The sequence below is a fragment of the Electrona antarctica genome (genome assembly GCF_951216825.1).
Source record: "Electrona antarctica genome assembly, chromosome: 11".
Classification (NCBI taxonomy): Eukaryota; Metazoa; Chordata; class Actinopteri; order Myctophiformes; family Myctophidae; genus Electrona; species Electrona antarctica.
Window position 1 is genome coordinate 46,303,483 of NC_136792.1, and position 16,917 is coordinate 46,320,399.

A 16,917-nucleotide genomic window follows, 5' to 3' on the forward strand; every position below is an offset into this window, starting at 1 on the left:
CTGACACGTAAACTAGCAGCCTGGTGTCGTCTGCAGCCTCTGCACTCGTTTCTGCACCTGAACAGGAAGTGGTATAGATTTACGAAGATGCATCTTGCTTACAGGAAATGTTGACTCATGAGAGGCCTTTTGTTCGCACGTGAGAAACAGCAGATCAGGTGTAGGGTTTGTCTGTGACCACAACCACATGAAGAAGAGACATTGCACAAGACGTTACATGGAAAAGACCGTTGGAGGATGTCACTGGAAATTGTACTTTTCCACAAGGCTAAAAAATACATACTTACTTATTACTGACACTTGTGTACAGTGTCAGTAATAACTTGTATTGCAAAAAGAATCCACCAAAACACTGTTTTGTGGGACGTTCTAACCCCTAAAATCGGTACAAACATGGGGATGAATGCATTCTTCTGATATTCTGCCACCAAAATGTGCAATGCCCTACAACCAGCCATAATCTATTGCTCCTGTATTGATGATGATTGGTTTGTATTGTATTGTATGTCTTTATTGTATGTCTTTATGATTTAATGCATATATAGGAACACATGCAGTGGAAGAAGCCATCAAGGCTTTTTGTGCATTGCTAGCGTAATTGTACTTGCTGTATGGTTTGCAACTTGTTAATAAAGTATATCAATCAATCAATCAATCAATCAATCAATCAATCAACCTTCACCTACAGTACATGGGGAGGGAGGGTATACACAAAAGACATTCATTCAAGAGATTACTTTTACTTTAGTAACTTAACCCATTTTGACCTGAGATCAGATTCTAAAAATGTCAGTCAGTCAGTCAGTCAGTCAGTCAGTCAGTCAGTCAGTCAGTCAGTCAGTCAGTCAGTCAGTCAGTCAGTCAGTCAGTCAGTCAGTCAGTCAATCAATCAATCAATCAATCAATCAATCAATCAATCAATCAATCAATCAGTCACTTTTACCACTATTCTGAACTTGATATTTTGGGCATTTCACTTATGCACATATAGTCAATCAAATCTACATAATTTTGCTGTTGACTTATATATGTAGTGTTTTCTCACCCTGTTCCGCATGCTGTTCAACTTGTACTTGGTGAAACTCATTTCCATTCTCACAGCGGTAACATCCCAGGTCAGAGGGCTGCAGGTCGTCGATGCGGATGGAATAGTTCCCTTCGCTGCCCTGGAAAGGGAAGACTTTCAGTCGGCCATAGCGGGGATCCTGGAACCGGTGTTGATTTTGACAGAAATGTTTTATTTAGTCTTTTAAATACAGACTTTAGTCTTTTAAAATGTTTATTTAGTTTTAGTCACATTTTAGTCAACTGAAATGTTTTAGTGTTAGTCTAGTTTTAGTTGCTATTTTCAGCATGCAACCATGAAGTCTAAAATGACTTGTCTTCTTCTCCACTAACATTTTTGTCAGGTTTTTATTTGTTGACGAATTCTTCACTATATTTAAGGTAACTCCAGACTGTTAGTCTTATAGTTTTAGTCATCATAGCTTAGTTCTTATTTAGTTTTTATTCAGTTTTCCTCTGTGAAAAAAGGCATAGTCGTCGAGCATTTTTCGTCACAGTTTTAAGTCAACGAAATCAACACTATATATACCTGGAAGTGAACTTTCCCTTCGGATGTGAGGTTGACTAGAACTTTCCCTTCGGACGTGAGGTTGAGCAGCTCAGAAGAGGCATGGGACCATGACACCCTGTTCGGGGGAGGGGCTCCGAAACTGCACAGGAGCATCACAGACGAGCCCAGTGGTCGTCTGACCGTCTCAAAGCCAAAGGAATCCTGGCAATGACCTTCACCTACAGTACATGGGGAGGGAGGGTATACACGAGAGACATTCATTCAAGAGATTACTTTTTACTTTACGTCGGGTGATCAAAAGAAGACACCCAGAGATCCAGAAATGAAAGGATTCTGTAACAGGACTGCAGCAGCAAAACTATATGTAATAATACATTTATTAACCCATTTATGCCTGACGTCGAAATAAATAAAAAGTCTTCTGAAAGAATATTATATTCAAAGATTTGTGCCACATTTTCACGATTTTTCAAAATCAAAAGCTTGTAGATCTGCTATTTTTCAATAGCTAAAGTATAACATAGTAAGTAGCCTTGCCGAGCCATGAGGCCCATAGGGCAGGAGCCTATCTCCTGTTTCTGTAGCGTGAGGCAGCTTGATGTACATTGTACAAGTACACCCCCTGGACATGACGCTAGTATGTCGCAGGGACTTACCCCCAATCCAACCCTTGATGCTGAGTGTCAAGCAGGGAGGCACTGGGTCCCATTTTTTAGAGTGTTTGGTATGACCCGGCCGGGGATTGAACCCCGACCTCCCAGTCTCAGGGCGGACACTCTAACCACAAGGCCACTGAGCTGGATAGTGTAACATAATGCTTAGTTAAAACACCAAAACGGGTTCCCGAAAGAAGAAAGAGGTTGGAAACACAAAATGATTCCAATCCCTTCTGCAAATATAGCATCTGATCAAAAACAACATGCCAATTGATTCTGTCTCATCATTAAAAATAACACACGCACGCACGCACGCACTCAGGCACACACACACACACACACACACACACACGCAGTGTTTTAACTGTATATTGTAAAAGACGATTAATAAGCAGCTTATAAAGGTTATTCATTGCTGTAATGATACAATCATTATTTAAATTGCTGTTAATAGCTAGCGAGTTCAAATATCAGTTTGATTTTGATTTCACATCATTGAAAATAACCCTACATTTATTTTTATTAGTCAAGTCAAGTCAAGTCAATTTTATTTATATAGCACATTTAAAAACAACAGCAGTTGACCCACCGTAGTCTATCACAGTGCAATAACAAAACATAATAATCAAACAAAATAATCAAGAAAACCAAAACAATGAACAACAATAAACAGAGTAAAAAGTGTATACTATACTACATGCCTTACATGGTATACTATTTACATGCAAATGAGTGACTTACCATTTGTAGGTGGAAATAAACACCACAGGCTTATATATAAAAGCCAGTATTTGTACGCGTTTACCGAGAGCATCTTGTATTGTATGATAGTTAAGGAGCAGGCTAAGCTTTTTGCAGGCATCACTGAACAAAACCACTGCACTGTATTTTGGTCACTCCCTGAAACGTGCTGAGCTCACCTACAGAGCAGAAATATGACTGATACTTGAGATGACTTCTATTTACTGACGCTACACAAGCACAGTCATATTTATTTTATAAATGTATTTATTATAATGACATTACAACATACATGCAGTATAAGAACAACAATATTGGAGATGATTAGGGATGTCAAAATAACTGGGTTAACTTAATTTGTGAAATTAATTAGATTCAATGTTTTTACGCAATTAATGCAGTCGTCACTCTGGTATCTGATCGCGATAGATCCAAAGACTAAAACATAAATACATGTTAAATGTATATCCTCCTTCTGTCTTTTATCTTTCCATTCCCACAACAATATACAGAAAAATATGGCATGTTTTGGACATTTGGAATTCGTTCGAATGGTGATTAATCATGATGATTAATAAAAAAAAATAAGCTGTGATTAAAGAACAACTTTAGTTTTTTTCAACCAAGGTTCATGTTTTAGGTTGTTATTAGAGAAAGGAAAAGATGAGTGTTGTTGTTTTTTTATTTGCTGCTTTCTTTCTTTTCTTTCTTTCTTTTTGTATTATTTACTATAGTCCTACTAGACCCCAAGAAATTACACCTGGCCACAAAAGATCACGAGATCTATACTGAATGTGTCAAACTGACATATTGAGCCTACGACACACAGTGTGGCTTCCCCCCAGTAAGCTACCTTCACATTCAGTAGGCCCTGTGATCTTTTGTGGCCAGATGTAATTTCTTTGGGTCTAGTAGGACTATAGTAAATAATTAAAAAATAAATCACTATAAAATGTTGTAAAACACATTTAGCCCCATGCTCGAATGCCCCCGCCCCCCTGTCAAAAATAGCTAAAATCCCTAAAACTAAAGAAAGAAGCAAATGGAAAAAAATTAACACTCATCTTTTACTTTGTCTAATAACAACCTAAAACATGAACCTTGGTTGAAAAAAACTAAACTTGTCCTTTAATCCCATTAAAAAAAAATGTTTTAACATATATAATATAATATAATAATATATATATTGTAAATGCACCTCTTGCAGTGTACTACTCAGTACTGAAAACAGCTCTCTGCTCTACGTATCGTATTAGACTAAATATATGTATTTTGCGTAACAATAATGTTTGTCTAATAGACGTCTAATATATCGTTCTCCATCCCTAATGACTAGAGTCAGTTTGTCACAAATATAACCAATATTTTGAGTAGTAGTAATGCTTAAAATGGTTCCTATCCTGCCAATTCACAAAACCTTTGCCATTTTTCTCCTTCCTCTACTGTCATGTCAGCTCTTGAATGTACAGACAATTCTCACCTTTGTCACAGGGAAGAAGAAGACCTGCTTCCTTAGTTGTCAGGAAGAAGAAGACCTGCTTCCTTAGTTGTCAGGAAGAAGAAGACCTGCTTCCTTAGTTGTCAGGAAGAAGAAGACCTGCTTCCTTAGTTGTCAGGAAGAAGAAGACCTGCTTCCTTAGTTGTCAGGAAGAAGAAGACCTGCTTCCTTAGTTGTCAGGAAGAAGAAGACCTGCTTCCTTAGTTGTCAGGCAGTAACGTTGTGGTTTGAAATAAAAATCTACAGTATATCCCACAATCTTTGAATGGCGGAAGAATTTTATGTTCTCGAGAGTAAGAGAGTAGCCTACTAGACGAATAACAGTCTAAGTCCACACTAATTATCCATAATGTAGGCTATACATGATGGATAAGGGGTCAGGACAACAAGGCCTTTTTGTGGAGGGGTCAGAATATACATTTTGGAATTTGGACTTAGACTGTTATTCGTCTATAGTATTTGGTTGCCAACTCTCCATCATTTAATTATCTGGGGACCACCTGGTAAATGGTGCATTTATATAGCACCTTTACATAGATTGTGCATTACATTCACCTGCATTCACACACCGATGGCCATGCAAGGCACCAACCTGCCCATCATGCTCGGACACTTCGACACTAACTCTGGGGGAGCCCGGGATCAAACTGGTAGGCTATACCGGTACCTCACGGTTCCCATCCAGCTGTTCTACCGGACACTCTAGCCACTGAGCCACCTAGCTGGAACCCCCCCAAGGACCACTGTTGGTGCCCGAAACACTGGTTGAAAACCACTGTCCATTCCAAGGGTGCAACTCTCAACCGAGTGACTACACGTTAAGCCATGATTGATTGATTGATTGAAAATTGTATTAACAGTTTGCAGAATTACAGTACATTTCAAGCACAAACTCAATACAAAGGCTGTTAACTGTGAGTGGACGACCCAATTAAGCATTACACTTGTTTACAACAGGGTCCACCATGTTCAATTCATCAAAACATTTAGAGACGTACAAATAGACACTTCTATATAGACAAAGAACAGTACAGGAATTCATCATAATGGAGGTAAAAAAGGGAAAAGAAACATATACAGTGAGGGGAAAAAGGGGGGGGCGGTGGGGGGGGATTCAGATTTTACGGGGGCCAGTTTCGAATTGCAGCCATCCGTAGGTGCCCTTTGAGAGCGGTTTTGAAGGAGTCAAGGGATTCGCATGTCTTAATGACTGTTGGTAGGGCGTTCCACATTTTGGTGGCATAGGAGCGAAAAGAATTTAGTCCCTTGTTTGTGCCGAATCTGGGTTGAACATGATTCGTTGCACTCCCTCTGGTGTTGTGGGTGTGGACTTCGTTAACATTAAGGAAGTATCTACACAGGTACATGGGTATCTTGGTGGAGTATCGAATCTTGTGGACCAGACCCATTGCAAGATGCTGTACTCTGTCGCCGACCCTAAGCCATGCCAGTCTGTCAAAGTGGGCAGGGGTGAGGTGGGTTCGGGGGGTGAGGCCAAGTAGGAGCCTGACCAGTTTGTTTTGGGAGGTCTGGAGCCTAGTTTTAAGGGCCTTTGAGGTGCTGTGGTACCAGGAGGTGCATGCATAGTCAAAGAAGCCTTGTACAAGGGCTCCTGTTAAGGTCTTCAAGGTGTTTTTGTCGACTAGTGAGGAGATCCTGTAAAGGAATCTTGTTCTTTGGTTGACTTTTTTGATTACGTTGGTGGCCATTTTATCACCGGAAAGATTAGCCTCCAGGATGGAACCTAGGTAGGTAATTTCATCTTTACGTGTGCTAACATTGTCACCCACTCTAACCAAGAAGCCTTGCTGAGATTACTATTAGATCCAAAGAGAATGGATTCAGTTTTTCCCAGGTGTAAAGATAGTTTGTTATCAGCGAGCCAGGTGCAGATTCTACCGAGTTCAGAGCTGAGGGCATTTTCAACCTGCAGTTTGTCCCTGTCCGAGACCAGCAGTGCCGAGTCATCTGCGAACAGGAACAAGTTGCAGTCACAAGCTGAAGTCATGTCGTTAACATATATTAGGAACAGTAGAGGCCCTAGTATGCTTCCTTGTGGAACGCCACAGCTCACTGGGAGGGGGGGGGGACAGTGTTCCGTTCACTTCCACCATCTGTGCTCTCCCCTCCAGGTAGGATTGCATCCAGCTCACTGATGTGCTATCGAAACCAATTGCTTTTAGCTTGTTAACCAGTATGGAGTGGTTCACTGTGTCAAAAGCCTTTTGGAGGTCCAGCATGACCATGCCGCAGTATTTGCCAGCGTCCACCTCTTGTTTGATGTGGTCGCTCAAATAGAGAAGGCATGTGTCAGTGGAGTGGGATGTTCTGAAGCCAGATTGGAACTCGTACAATAATTTATTAGTGGCAAGATACTTTTCAACCTGTTCATAGACTATTTTTTCCATCACTTTCGAGATGGAGCTTAGAATAGAAATAGGGCGGTAGTTGCCGGGGTCTAATTTACTCCCTTTCTTGTGCAGGGGGGTTACTTTAGCCAGTTTGAAATCTAAGGGGACCTGTCCCTGTTTGATGGAGAGGTTTACTATGTGGGTGATGATTGGAGCTATAGAGATGGCTGAGTCTCTGAGAAATTTGGAGGGAATATTGTCATGGCCAGTGGCCTTGTGGGGTTGGAGGGCACTCAGTTTCTTAAGTACCTCATCAGTTGTTACCATAACTAATTTAAAATCATCTTTACAAACACCTAGGTTTCTGTAGAAGGTTTTAATGTGCTCTACATCCCTTCTTTCTAACCCGTTAGCAAACAGCCTATAATAACTTAGCCTGGCTAATAAGCCAGACTCAAATCACACTGTCGTGTAATCCGCCGGCAGGCAATTTTTTTTTGTGTCAACGGCTGATTCGGTCTGGTTTATTAGCCAGGCTAATAATAACATATGGTCGCGCTGGTGGACTTTTGGCAGGAAGCCAAATGCGTTTTGGGTAGGCCTTCATACCATATTCTTGATATATTATTATTAAAACGTACATTTTTAAAGTTGATGGAATTTATTTAACACAGTGAAAATCCCCATTTGAAATAATGTATATTAAAGTTATTTAAGAATATTAGTAAACTAACTAACAAGACAAAATCGACGCCATTACACTTTTCATCTCACGCACCCCCTGGTGGCCACTCGCGCACCCACCACAGTTTGGGAACCGCTGGCCTATACGATAAGCCTGCTGTAAGTGAACTCCCTCCACTGCATGTGGCTTAATATGGCATTATGTTATATGAGCCAAGCAGTTCAGTTCACTACACAGTAGTAGTTCCTTCCTTGTGAAACAGATTTAGGGAAGTAGAAGTTGTAATAGGTTCACTTTATAGGATCAGCTGCTAATAATGGTATGAATTCTAAATAGCCTGCAAAGAGACAACATGGTTTGGAGAATCATATTGTTACTGACTGGTATGTATTTGTTTATCACAGAATTCAGATGATACATTTACTTAGTAGTTTGCTAGTTTAATTACCTCAATTGTTCCAACAACAGTATACTTTTTGAAAGTCTTTACAAATATATATGCATTAATTTACATGTCAGTTGGGTAAAGGGAGAACTATATGGCATTTTGTTGTGCTTGTATTTTTATATTAATATAGGCCTATTTCTTATTGATTATACGTTCATATAGCTCACTTACATGCGTTCAATTCTAAGTACTGAAGGGAAAACGTCCCTTTGGTTATATCAAAGCCACTTACATAGCTGATGAAGCCTTATTGTAAAACTACTGTTAAAATATGCTTAATTTTGCAGTAATACAGACAGTCACAGGTTTCAACATCCACCTTGAGCCTGTAAATACTTTCAAACATTCAAATGATGATCTTTTTGGACGAATCATGGTTCAATGTAAGGACGGGTAAGTAATTGTCTAACTCACAACTTCATCGATGGCAACGTTAACTGCCAACATAATTGCATGCATATAGTATATTCATACTTGTATGACCACTTAACTGCTAATAATAGGTTAAGTATGTTAAGAAGTATACATTTGTACGAATTAAACTTGTCAAAATATAGTGTAGTATAGTTAGTATAATGCTCTCTGGTCTATTTCAGGGTGTTGGTTTCTTCAAACTCAAAAACATTACTTAAGTGTGCTTTGAACGATGGCAACAAAACCACATGTTCAAGTGTACAGGTGGTAATCCCAGGTAAAATCACCCTCGGGACAACCTACAGTCCTACAGTATGTTATTTAATTACATTTAATTCTAATACAACCCACTGAGAATGTATATCCCTCTTTTTACAGCTTTTGTTGATGTTAAGGGACTGAAGCCTGTCGTTTCAGTGGCAAACCAGTTCACTGATGATGTTGAGCAATCAATGGTAAGAAATCAGAGTTCTGCACTTAAAATAACGCTTGTTGTAAAATGTTTGTACTGTCTGTACTAGGGAGCACATTCAACTTTCCTTTTCTTTTTTGTATGGAATATGTAAAAAAAAGTACAAAGTAAAAAATAATATGATCATGTAAAACCATAATTGAAATGAAATAAATAAATATGAAATGAAATGAAATTAACTTTAGGTAACATTAGACAACCATGAGACCTTTTATTCAGAGAACTAACATAAATTGTGCTGATTTCATATGAGATTAGGTAACATTAGACAACCATGAGACCTTTTATTCAGAGAACTAACATAAACTGTGCTGATTTCATATGAGATATGTCTCCGAACTGTCTGGCAACAAAAACCACAGCTTCCTTCCACGCTGACACGCTATTTGAGAGTGTCTCACTAAACTTGCATCAGCCGGATTTATGCAGTACCTGACTCTGGAAAGCCTGCTTTCTGTTTACTCTTCTGTTCTCACTTCCTATTGCATCCGGTAATTCCCATTTCCCTATGAACAGAACATGAACAGGAAGCAAATTGTAGGACTAGGCTATGACTATAGACTATATGGCTAGTATATGGCTATGGCTTGTATGATTAGGCTATTTATCTAATCATTATGGTAAATGGTGCATTTATATAGCGCCTTTATCCAAGGCGCTTTACATAGATTGTGCATTACATTCACCCATTCACACACCGATGGCGGAGGAAACCATGCAAAGCACCAACCTGCACATCAGGAGCAATTAGGGGTTCATTCAGTGTCTTGCTCAAGGACACTTCGACACTAACTCTGGGGGAGCCCAGGTTCGAACTGGCAACCTTGCGGTTCCCATCCGGTCACTCTACCCCTGAGCCACTGCCGTTATCTGCAGTTATAAGTTATATTAGTAGATTCTAACTAGAGCGATGCCCGTTGGAGCCTCTACCGTACCTACTTGGAACGATGCAAGTTGGAAATGCATGCCTCACCCAGATGTTATGTCTGTGTCCCTTTCATGCCCATATATGGAGTTATTTGCAGACGTCAGAATGACGTCAGAACAGGCCAGCTCCTTATATGGACACTGGGCAGGGGCCCTGAACAGAGCCCAGGCAGAGGCCTTTTTGGGGCGGTTCTGGATAACTGTGGGTCCGACCAACAGTACACACACACACAGACAGAGACTTGATGAACTGCAAGTCATTCACGAGTGCACAGGACATATTGGAAGTTGGAACCAATCTGAAATATTCAGATCAACCACAACTAAGAGGGAATTATTATAATTCCCAATGACACGGCCATTCACAGCAACACTGGGTCGGTGCTAAAAGTGCAAGACAAAAATGACTCAATCCATGCGTTGGGATATTGGGTATATGTCAGCGAGTGCCATATAGAAAAGTATATGGCTGAACACAACGTAGGTTGTTATAAGTTTTGTACCCATCTGTACTATATATGTATATGACCTTTCCCCCCTCAGTTTTGCCAACAGGTTAGGAAAACGCAGAACACGAATGAAGATTTGAATGGGAAATGTGCACTTGTTTCCAACACGGACGTTAAAGAGATGAGCCCTGCAATGCTGAGTAGGTGGACAGTATAAAGCTTGATTGTGCTCGACTGAAATGTCAATGTTATACATAAACATACATAAGCATTAAATTATTCCACTGTACTCTCTCTCTCTCTCTTGCTTATTCTTCCCTAAATTTGATATCCAATGATTTGAAGTTGTGGATCAAATGGAAAGAAACAAAAGGAACAACCACAACAACAACAACAACAACAACAACAACAACAACAACAACAACAACAACAACAACAACCACCACAACAACCACAATAACAACAACAACAACAACAACAACAACAACAACAGTGATGAAGAAGATGAAGAAGATGGTAGATTTCTCTATTTTTTATACATGATGTCTTTTGGATGTATACGTTTAAGTTAATAGGCAGTCCATATATGTGTATCCATATGTGCATTATATATATATGTACCGGTATATAGACGTGTTTGTGTGTGTGTGCGTGTGCGTGTGCATGTGCGTGTGCGTGTGTGCGCGTGTGCGTGTGCGTGTGCGTGTGCGTGTGTGTGTGCGTATGTGTGTGTGTGTGCGTGTGTGTGCGTGTGCACGTGTGCGCGTGTGTGTGTGCTGTAGGTCCTGGCACAGAAATTGGATTCGTACTTGATGGCTCTGGTAGTATTAACACAACTGATTTTGAAATCGCTAAGGGTTTCATTTCCAAGGTGATGACAAGCGTTTGGGAGAAATGCATCAAAGTGGGTACATACAATACATGAACAAAAAACTATGCTGCATGCACACGTACACGCACGCACGCACGCACGCACGCACGCACGCACGCACGCACGCACGCACGCACGCACGCACGCATGCACGCACGCACGCGCGCGCGCGCACGCACTCACGCACACACACACACACACACGCACACTGTACACTGCCTAGTGGGTAGATAACATTTACATTGTATAATGATTATGGAAGGTATTTAGTAATTACAACTTGAATGCCGCCGTGGTTTCAAATTGCTTACATTGAAAAGGCAAATTTGAGGAAACTGATGTTTTTGATGTAGATGGTGACGTTTTCTGCCTTTCTCAACGGAGGTCCTCTGTAAAAGAGTAGGGGTTGTTATTCCATTACACAGACAGGCTGCAAACGTGTGTAGATTACGTATGTCTTATTTGTATTCTTAATAGCAAATGAAGTTTGCACTTAAATAGCTGAAACTGAAACTCAAATATAATAATATTTTTTATGAGGGCTAGACTGTGGCCACATATCCGTAGCAGACGAAGCAAACCTCAGTACACTTCCTGCTTGTGTCATGATGCAATTAGCAAGAAACAAACCCACAAACATACATGATATGAAGTTATGAACAGAGTTCCAAAGGTTTCAGATAAAGACATTAGAAGGTAAACCTGTACTAGTGCTGTTTCTTACTGTGTTTTGACACATGATCTTGCATTTCAGTGGTTCTCAAACATTTTCATGGAGGACCATGAAAGGTCCATGAAGGACCCCCAAATTTATTTTGATTTTTTTTAGCCTCGAACCGCCATCTGAAAATATCTTTTGCTAGGGTTCCCCCCACACCATACAAGATGAAGGCCCCCTGTTGTGTTTCACTGTGCTAACACTAACATCTTCCTATTTTTTCAGTGTGATTTTACCGTGGTCCAGTATGGAATACACATTAGATCTGAGCTCCTACTGAAAGAGAGCATTGAGAATGGAGAGAAAGCTATCAAAAAGGTTAAAAACATCCAACAAATCGGGAAAGTGACCCATACAGCTTCAGCAATACAATATTTGTTGTAAGTATCACCTTCTAAACCACAATCGTTATTTGATTATGTTTCATGAGCTTGGCTTCTTAAAACAAGCTGTGTATGCAAAATGAAATGCTGCCACGTGTTAATCATGCTGCGTTTGGAAAAACCTTTTCAAGGAATTATTCCTTTGTACCTGAGAATGGATCAAACCCAAATGCCAAGAAAATAATGATCGTGCTGTCAGATGGACAAATCACATATTATGATAAACTGGAACATCTAAACACTTCGCTCAGGATGCTTAAAGAACAGAACATCACCAGCTTTGCCATTGGGGTACGTGATCTTGAATAATTCATAACGATGTTTTTTAAAGGTAGGCTACTACATAAGATATAATGTATTCTTACTTACTGATTTGCATCCATACTATACTATAGCCTACTATAACATACTATTTTTTACTTTGTCATCTCTGTACCTTTGTGGTTTTTCTCTTGATCAAAACCCTGTGATTTAGTTTTGGTGTTACAGTACAAATACAGATAATCATAATCTAAACACAGGTTGGAAAGGACATTAAGGATAAACCAGTAGCACAACAGGAAATGAGAGACATCGCCTCAAATGAACGCAACGTCTTCTTCGTTGACGACTACAGCGCTTTAAATAAAATTCTGGAAGAACTGGAAACGAGCATCTTCATTGGAATTGAAGGTGAGTTGACAGTGTTGCACTATGGTTTAATTCTTCATGGTATAGGGTTGTCCTTGATAGGCTACAAGTCAATAATGTTTATTCTGAATGCTGTCAAATATATTTAAATAAATCTTCTGTTGAATTCATACAGGCAATTACAATGGATTGCATAAAACTGTAGTTACTTTCCTCATAGAAATGATCAAATTGACATATATAATTCATGATCCGCATCAGAGAGAGAGAGAGAGAGGGGGGGGGGGGGAGGGAGAGGGAGAGAGAAAGACAGAGAGAGAGATTAAATAAATAAATGTTGACCGTAAATATAAATGTTGACCATGTAATTATTTTTTTTAATGTTCTGTTTATTAGATTTTAGTTTTAGTTTTGTTTTAACAAATACAGAAACAAGCTGAGAAAGACAAACAGAGTAACAAAAAAAACCCAACAAGACACACATAGAGAGAAAAAGAAAAACTCCAATACAATCAGTATACAAATCATCTCATGGTCACAAACATCATCCATGCAGCATTACGCGGAAGCAGGGATTGAACCCGGGCGCCTCCCTCTCGCCAGACCAACGCGCAAGGCGCGACCTACCATGCCAATACGGCTGAGCCCGATTGGCAGGGCTGTTGGAGGCTGGGTCTTCATGGGGGGGGCTACACAGGCAAGACAGGCAGGGTAGTCATGGTAACAGCTAATCAGGTTCAGTCAGGGGTACGAGTGTAAGTAAGGCGGTCAACATGCGATAGAAAAGGCTATGTTAACCATGTATTTCTATTTCATTATATGGATTAAATAATGTTATTTCTAAACTATAGGGATAAACCAAGGGGACAGCTTCATGTTCCAACTGTCAGAGGCTGGATTCAGTAGTCACATTGCTAATGATGTAAGTCTGCATGCGCCAAAATCATAAATGTTTTATATTGTCATTAATGTTGTTGTTGTTGTCATTGTTGTTGATGTCGTTAGTCATTTGCATTCTTATTCACATTACAACAGGCACCGCTCCATTTAATGTTCCCTCAGTATTGAGATTACGATCCCCACAAGCTGATGCATAACATCAGTGGATAAACTGGATATATTTCTCTCATTACACAAAATGTCCCAAAACCACCACTCAGCATGTGCCTACAAAGCAGGGGGAAGTCTGTGTCAAGGTGACATTTAACGATAGGTCTACCTTAATCATAATAGTCATAAATCCAACAATACTAATACCTAATAATTAGGGTTGTCCCGATCCGATCACGTGATCGGAAATCGGGGCAGATCACTTCATTTTAAAATCGGATCTGATCTGGAGAAAAATAACGTGATCCGGACATCCCTAGTATCAATATTATTGTCCATATTCCATATCATGATATTAGACTGGATATTGTCTATGGTTTTGGATATTGCACTATTCTTGTCCCTGCGGAACCATTGCCCACCACTCCTGAATGAACTGTCTGATGCTGGGACTCTGGTGCAACGCACAGGTCCTGAGCCTGTTGAGAGCAGGAGTGGACCTGGTGAGACGTAGGAGGGGCCCGGACAGGAGACAATCAGACAACCCACAGAGCCTAGTCCCTCCATGCGCCAGAAGTGTACCTCCCAGGAGTAGTTCCAACGGATTGTGTGCCCCTGGTTTTCCCTAGTGGGACTGATTGAGGGTAGCTACTGGGACGTAAGTCGGGACTTGATCACTCCCGGCTGGGTCGCCTGAGTGAGGGGTATGATGTTGAGAGACCCGAAACCCCGTTGACCTCAGGATACATCACTGAGGATACGTCCCAGGTGCATCCATGCGATGTTTTTTAGTTATGTGTTCTATAAAAAATATAAATATCAGATCGGGAAAAATCGGTATCGGCAGATACTCAAAATCAAATGATTGGAATCGGATGGGGAGTAAAAACACGTGACATCCATAATAACACAAAGTCTACCCTGAATCATCATCAGAGGTACAGTCAGTCACAGATACATAAACATTATACTCGACTGTTCTCCGACTGATAATGAAACACTCTGTGTGCCGTGCAGGGATCCCTTCTATTTGGAGCAGTGGGAGCCAATACCTGGAGTGGTGGGGTCATCGTCAAACGTCCCAAGCAGGACAACGTTGTCTTCTTAAAGGACCACTCCTCTGAATTCAAATTCTCTTACTTGGGTAAGAAAGATCCACCGATCCACTCGTTACTGTCTATAGTCACTCAAGCTAGACTAAACTCTTCCACAATCTTCGAATGCTATATAGAAATTCTGGAACTACACCCCCTGAAACCGGAATGACGTTCATCTTTATTATCATTATTATATTTTTGAATTTCTATTTGTATTTCTGCCAAACAGCAACCTAGATTGGCTTGGACTAATTTGATTTAAACCTTTGTTGTATAGACTGCATTCAACTTCAACTGAATCAGTTTTAGGTGAATCCAATGTGTATCCGTGTTTTGGCCTGTCATGATAATTTGTGTGTGTGTGTGTGTGTGTGTGTGTGTGTGCGTGCGTGCGTGCGTGCGTGCGTGCGTGCGTGCGTGCGTGCGTGCGCGCGTGCGCGCGTGCGCTCGCTCCCGTGTGTGTATGCCAGGTTACAGTGTGTTGTCAGCCGTGGGGGCGTCTGGGGGTCTGTACATCTCGGGGGCTCCTCGTTACAACCTGACAGGGGCGGTCTTCGTCTTTGAGGCAGCCAATCAGAAACAACTCCAGATTCTACAGGGTGTTCAGGTTTGGGTCAATTTGAATACCTCTGTCAATGGCAGTGTAGAAGTACTCCGTTATTCTAATATCTCTGTCAATGGCAGTATAGAAGTACTCCGTTATTCTAATATCTCTGTCAATGGCAGTGTAGAAGTACTCCGTTATTCTAATATCTCTGTCAATGGCAGTGTAGAAGTACTCCGTTATTCTAATATCTCTGTCAATGTTAGTGGCAGATGTAAAAGTAAAAGTATTGGAAATTGGAAATACTCCGCTAAAGTGCAAATACCTCCACATTTTACTTAAGTACAGTACTTAAAGGGGAATACCATGCACTCATTTTCAACATTTTACTATGTCATTAATATACCTTTGAGCTGGTGTGTGTAAATAATAAAAAGTCCCCCCCATTCTGTGTTTCCTAGAACTGCAGGTATGAAACAAATCATTAACATTGTGAATCACATCTTGATGATGTCATCAAGATGTGATTCACAATGTTAATGATATTTTTTTTCATTACAGCTTTTGTTTTGGTGCCATCTTTTTTGCAGTTAGCTGTTTGCATCACTGCCTGCATACTAATTTGTTTCTCTGTGTGTTAAGGTTGGCTCTTATTTTGGGTCAGTTTTGTGTGCTTTGGACATTGATAAAGACGGCGTGACAGACTACCTGCTTGTAGGAGCATCATCCTTCTTCCAAAGTGGAGAGGAGGGTAGAGTCTACGTGTACAAGCTAAAGCAGGTATGTCACTAAAAATGCTGATACCATGTCTGGAATAAATCAAAAAATGTATGAGCTTCTCTGTTATAATGTATATAGTATAACAGTGTACTGCATAATTCAATATAATGTAATATAATATATTGTTTATATTTCACGCCATGCAATAAATGTACCTCATGTTTGGTATTTGGTAAGTCTTGCCGAGCCTTGAGGCCCATAGGGCAGGGCCTATCTCCTGTTTCCTTAGCAGGAGGCAGCTTGTCACTTGATGTGCAAGTACACAAAGCAAAGCAAAGCAAAGTTACTATATTTACCCAGGGTATCTGGGCTAAGCTCAAGAACTTGTTTCCAGCCAGGCCCTGCTCATAGAACATTTCATGGTAGTGGTTCAATGCCTTGCTCAAGGGCACTTCAGCGGTGGTAATTTTAACGTGTCGGACCGCTGATTCGAACTGGCGACCTTCCGGTATCAAGACCACTCCGCAATCCGTTCGGCCACCGCTGCCACAACACCCCGTCACCCCCTGGACATGACGCTAGTACGTCGCAGGGACTTACCCCCGATCCAACCCTTGATGCTGAGTGCCAATTAAGCAGAGAGGCACTACTGGGTCCCATTTGTCTTTGGTATGACCCGGCCGGGAA

The 16,917-nt window shown here is 40.7% G+C and overlaps 2 protein-coding genes across 2 annotated transcripts in view; one reads left to right on the forward strand and one right to left on the reverse strand.

Moving 5' to 3' along the window:
* LOC306932178 (uncharacterized protein) overlaps positions 1-10,275 on the reverse strand; it is a gene marked incomplete at its 5' end in the record, with an annotated part of 15,334 nt that extends 5,059 nt beyond the window's left edge. Inside the window, 4 exons of the mRNA XM_079513876.1 lie at positions 1-57; positions 1,046-1,205; positions 1,595-1,794; positions 10,272-10,275. The exon at positions 1-57 is cut by the window's left edge and continues 63 nt beyond it. Of these exons, the coding sequence (XP_079370002.1) occupies positions 1-57; positions 1,046-1,205; positions 1,595-1,794; positions 10,272-10,275 (421 nt within the window). The remainder of the gene's footprint in view (positions 58-1,045; positions 1,206-1,594; positions 1,795-10,271) is intronic.
* A 123-nt stretch (positions 10,276-10,398) lies between these two features.
* LOC306932179 (integrin alpha-E-like) overlaps positions 10,399-16,917 on the forward strand; it is a gene marked incomplete at its 5' end in the record, with an annotated part of 30,679 nt that continues 24,160 nt past the window's right edge. Inside the window, 11 exons of the mRNA XM_079513877.1 lie at positions 10,399-10,417; positions 10,563-10,621; positions 10,700-10,733; positions 11,000-11,121; positions 12,032-12,186; positions 12,321-12,480; positions 12,711-12,861; positions 13,671-13,741; positions 14,887-15,013; positions 15,437-15,573; positions 16,153-16,290. Coding sequence (XP_079370003.1) covers positions 10,399-10,417; positions 10,563-10,621; positions 10,700-10,733; positions 11,000-11,121; positions 12,032-12,186; positions 12,321-12,480; positions 12,711-12,861; positions 13,671-13,741; positions 14,887-15,013; positions 15,437-15,573; positions 16,153-16,290 — 1,173 coding nt within the window. The remainder of the gene's footprint in view (positions 10,418-10,562; positions 10,622-10,699; positions 10,734-10,999; positions 11,122-12,031; positions 12,187-12,320; positions 12,481-12,710; positions 12,862-13,670; positions 13,742-14,886; positions 15,014-15,436; positions 15,574-16,152; positions 16,291-16,917) is intronic.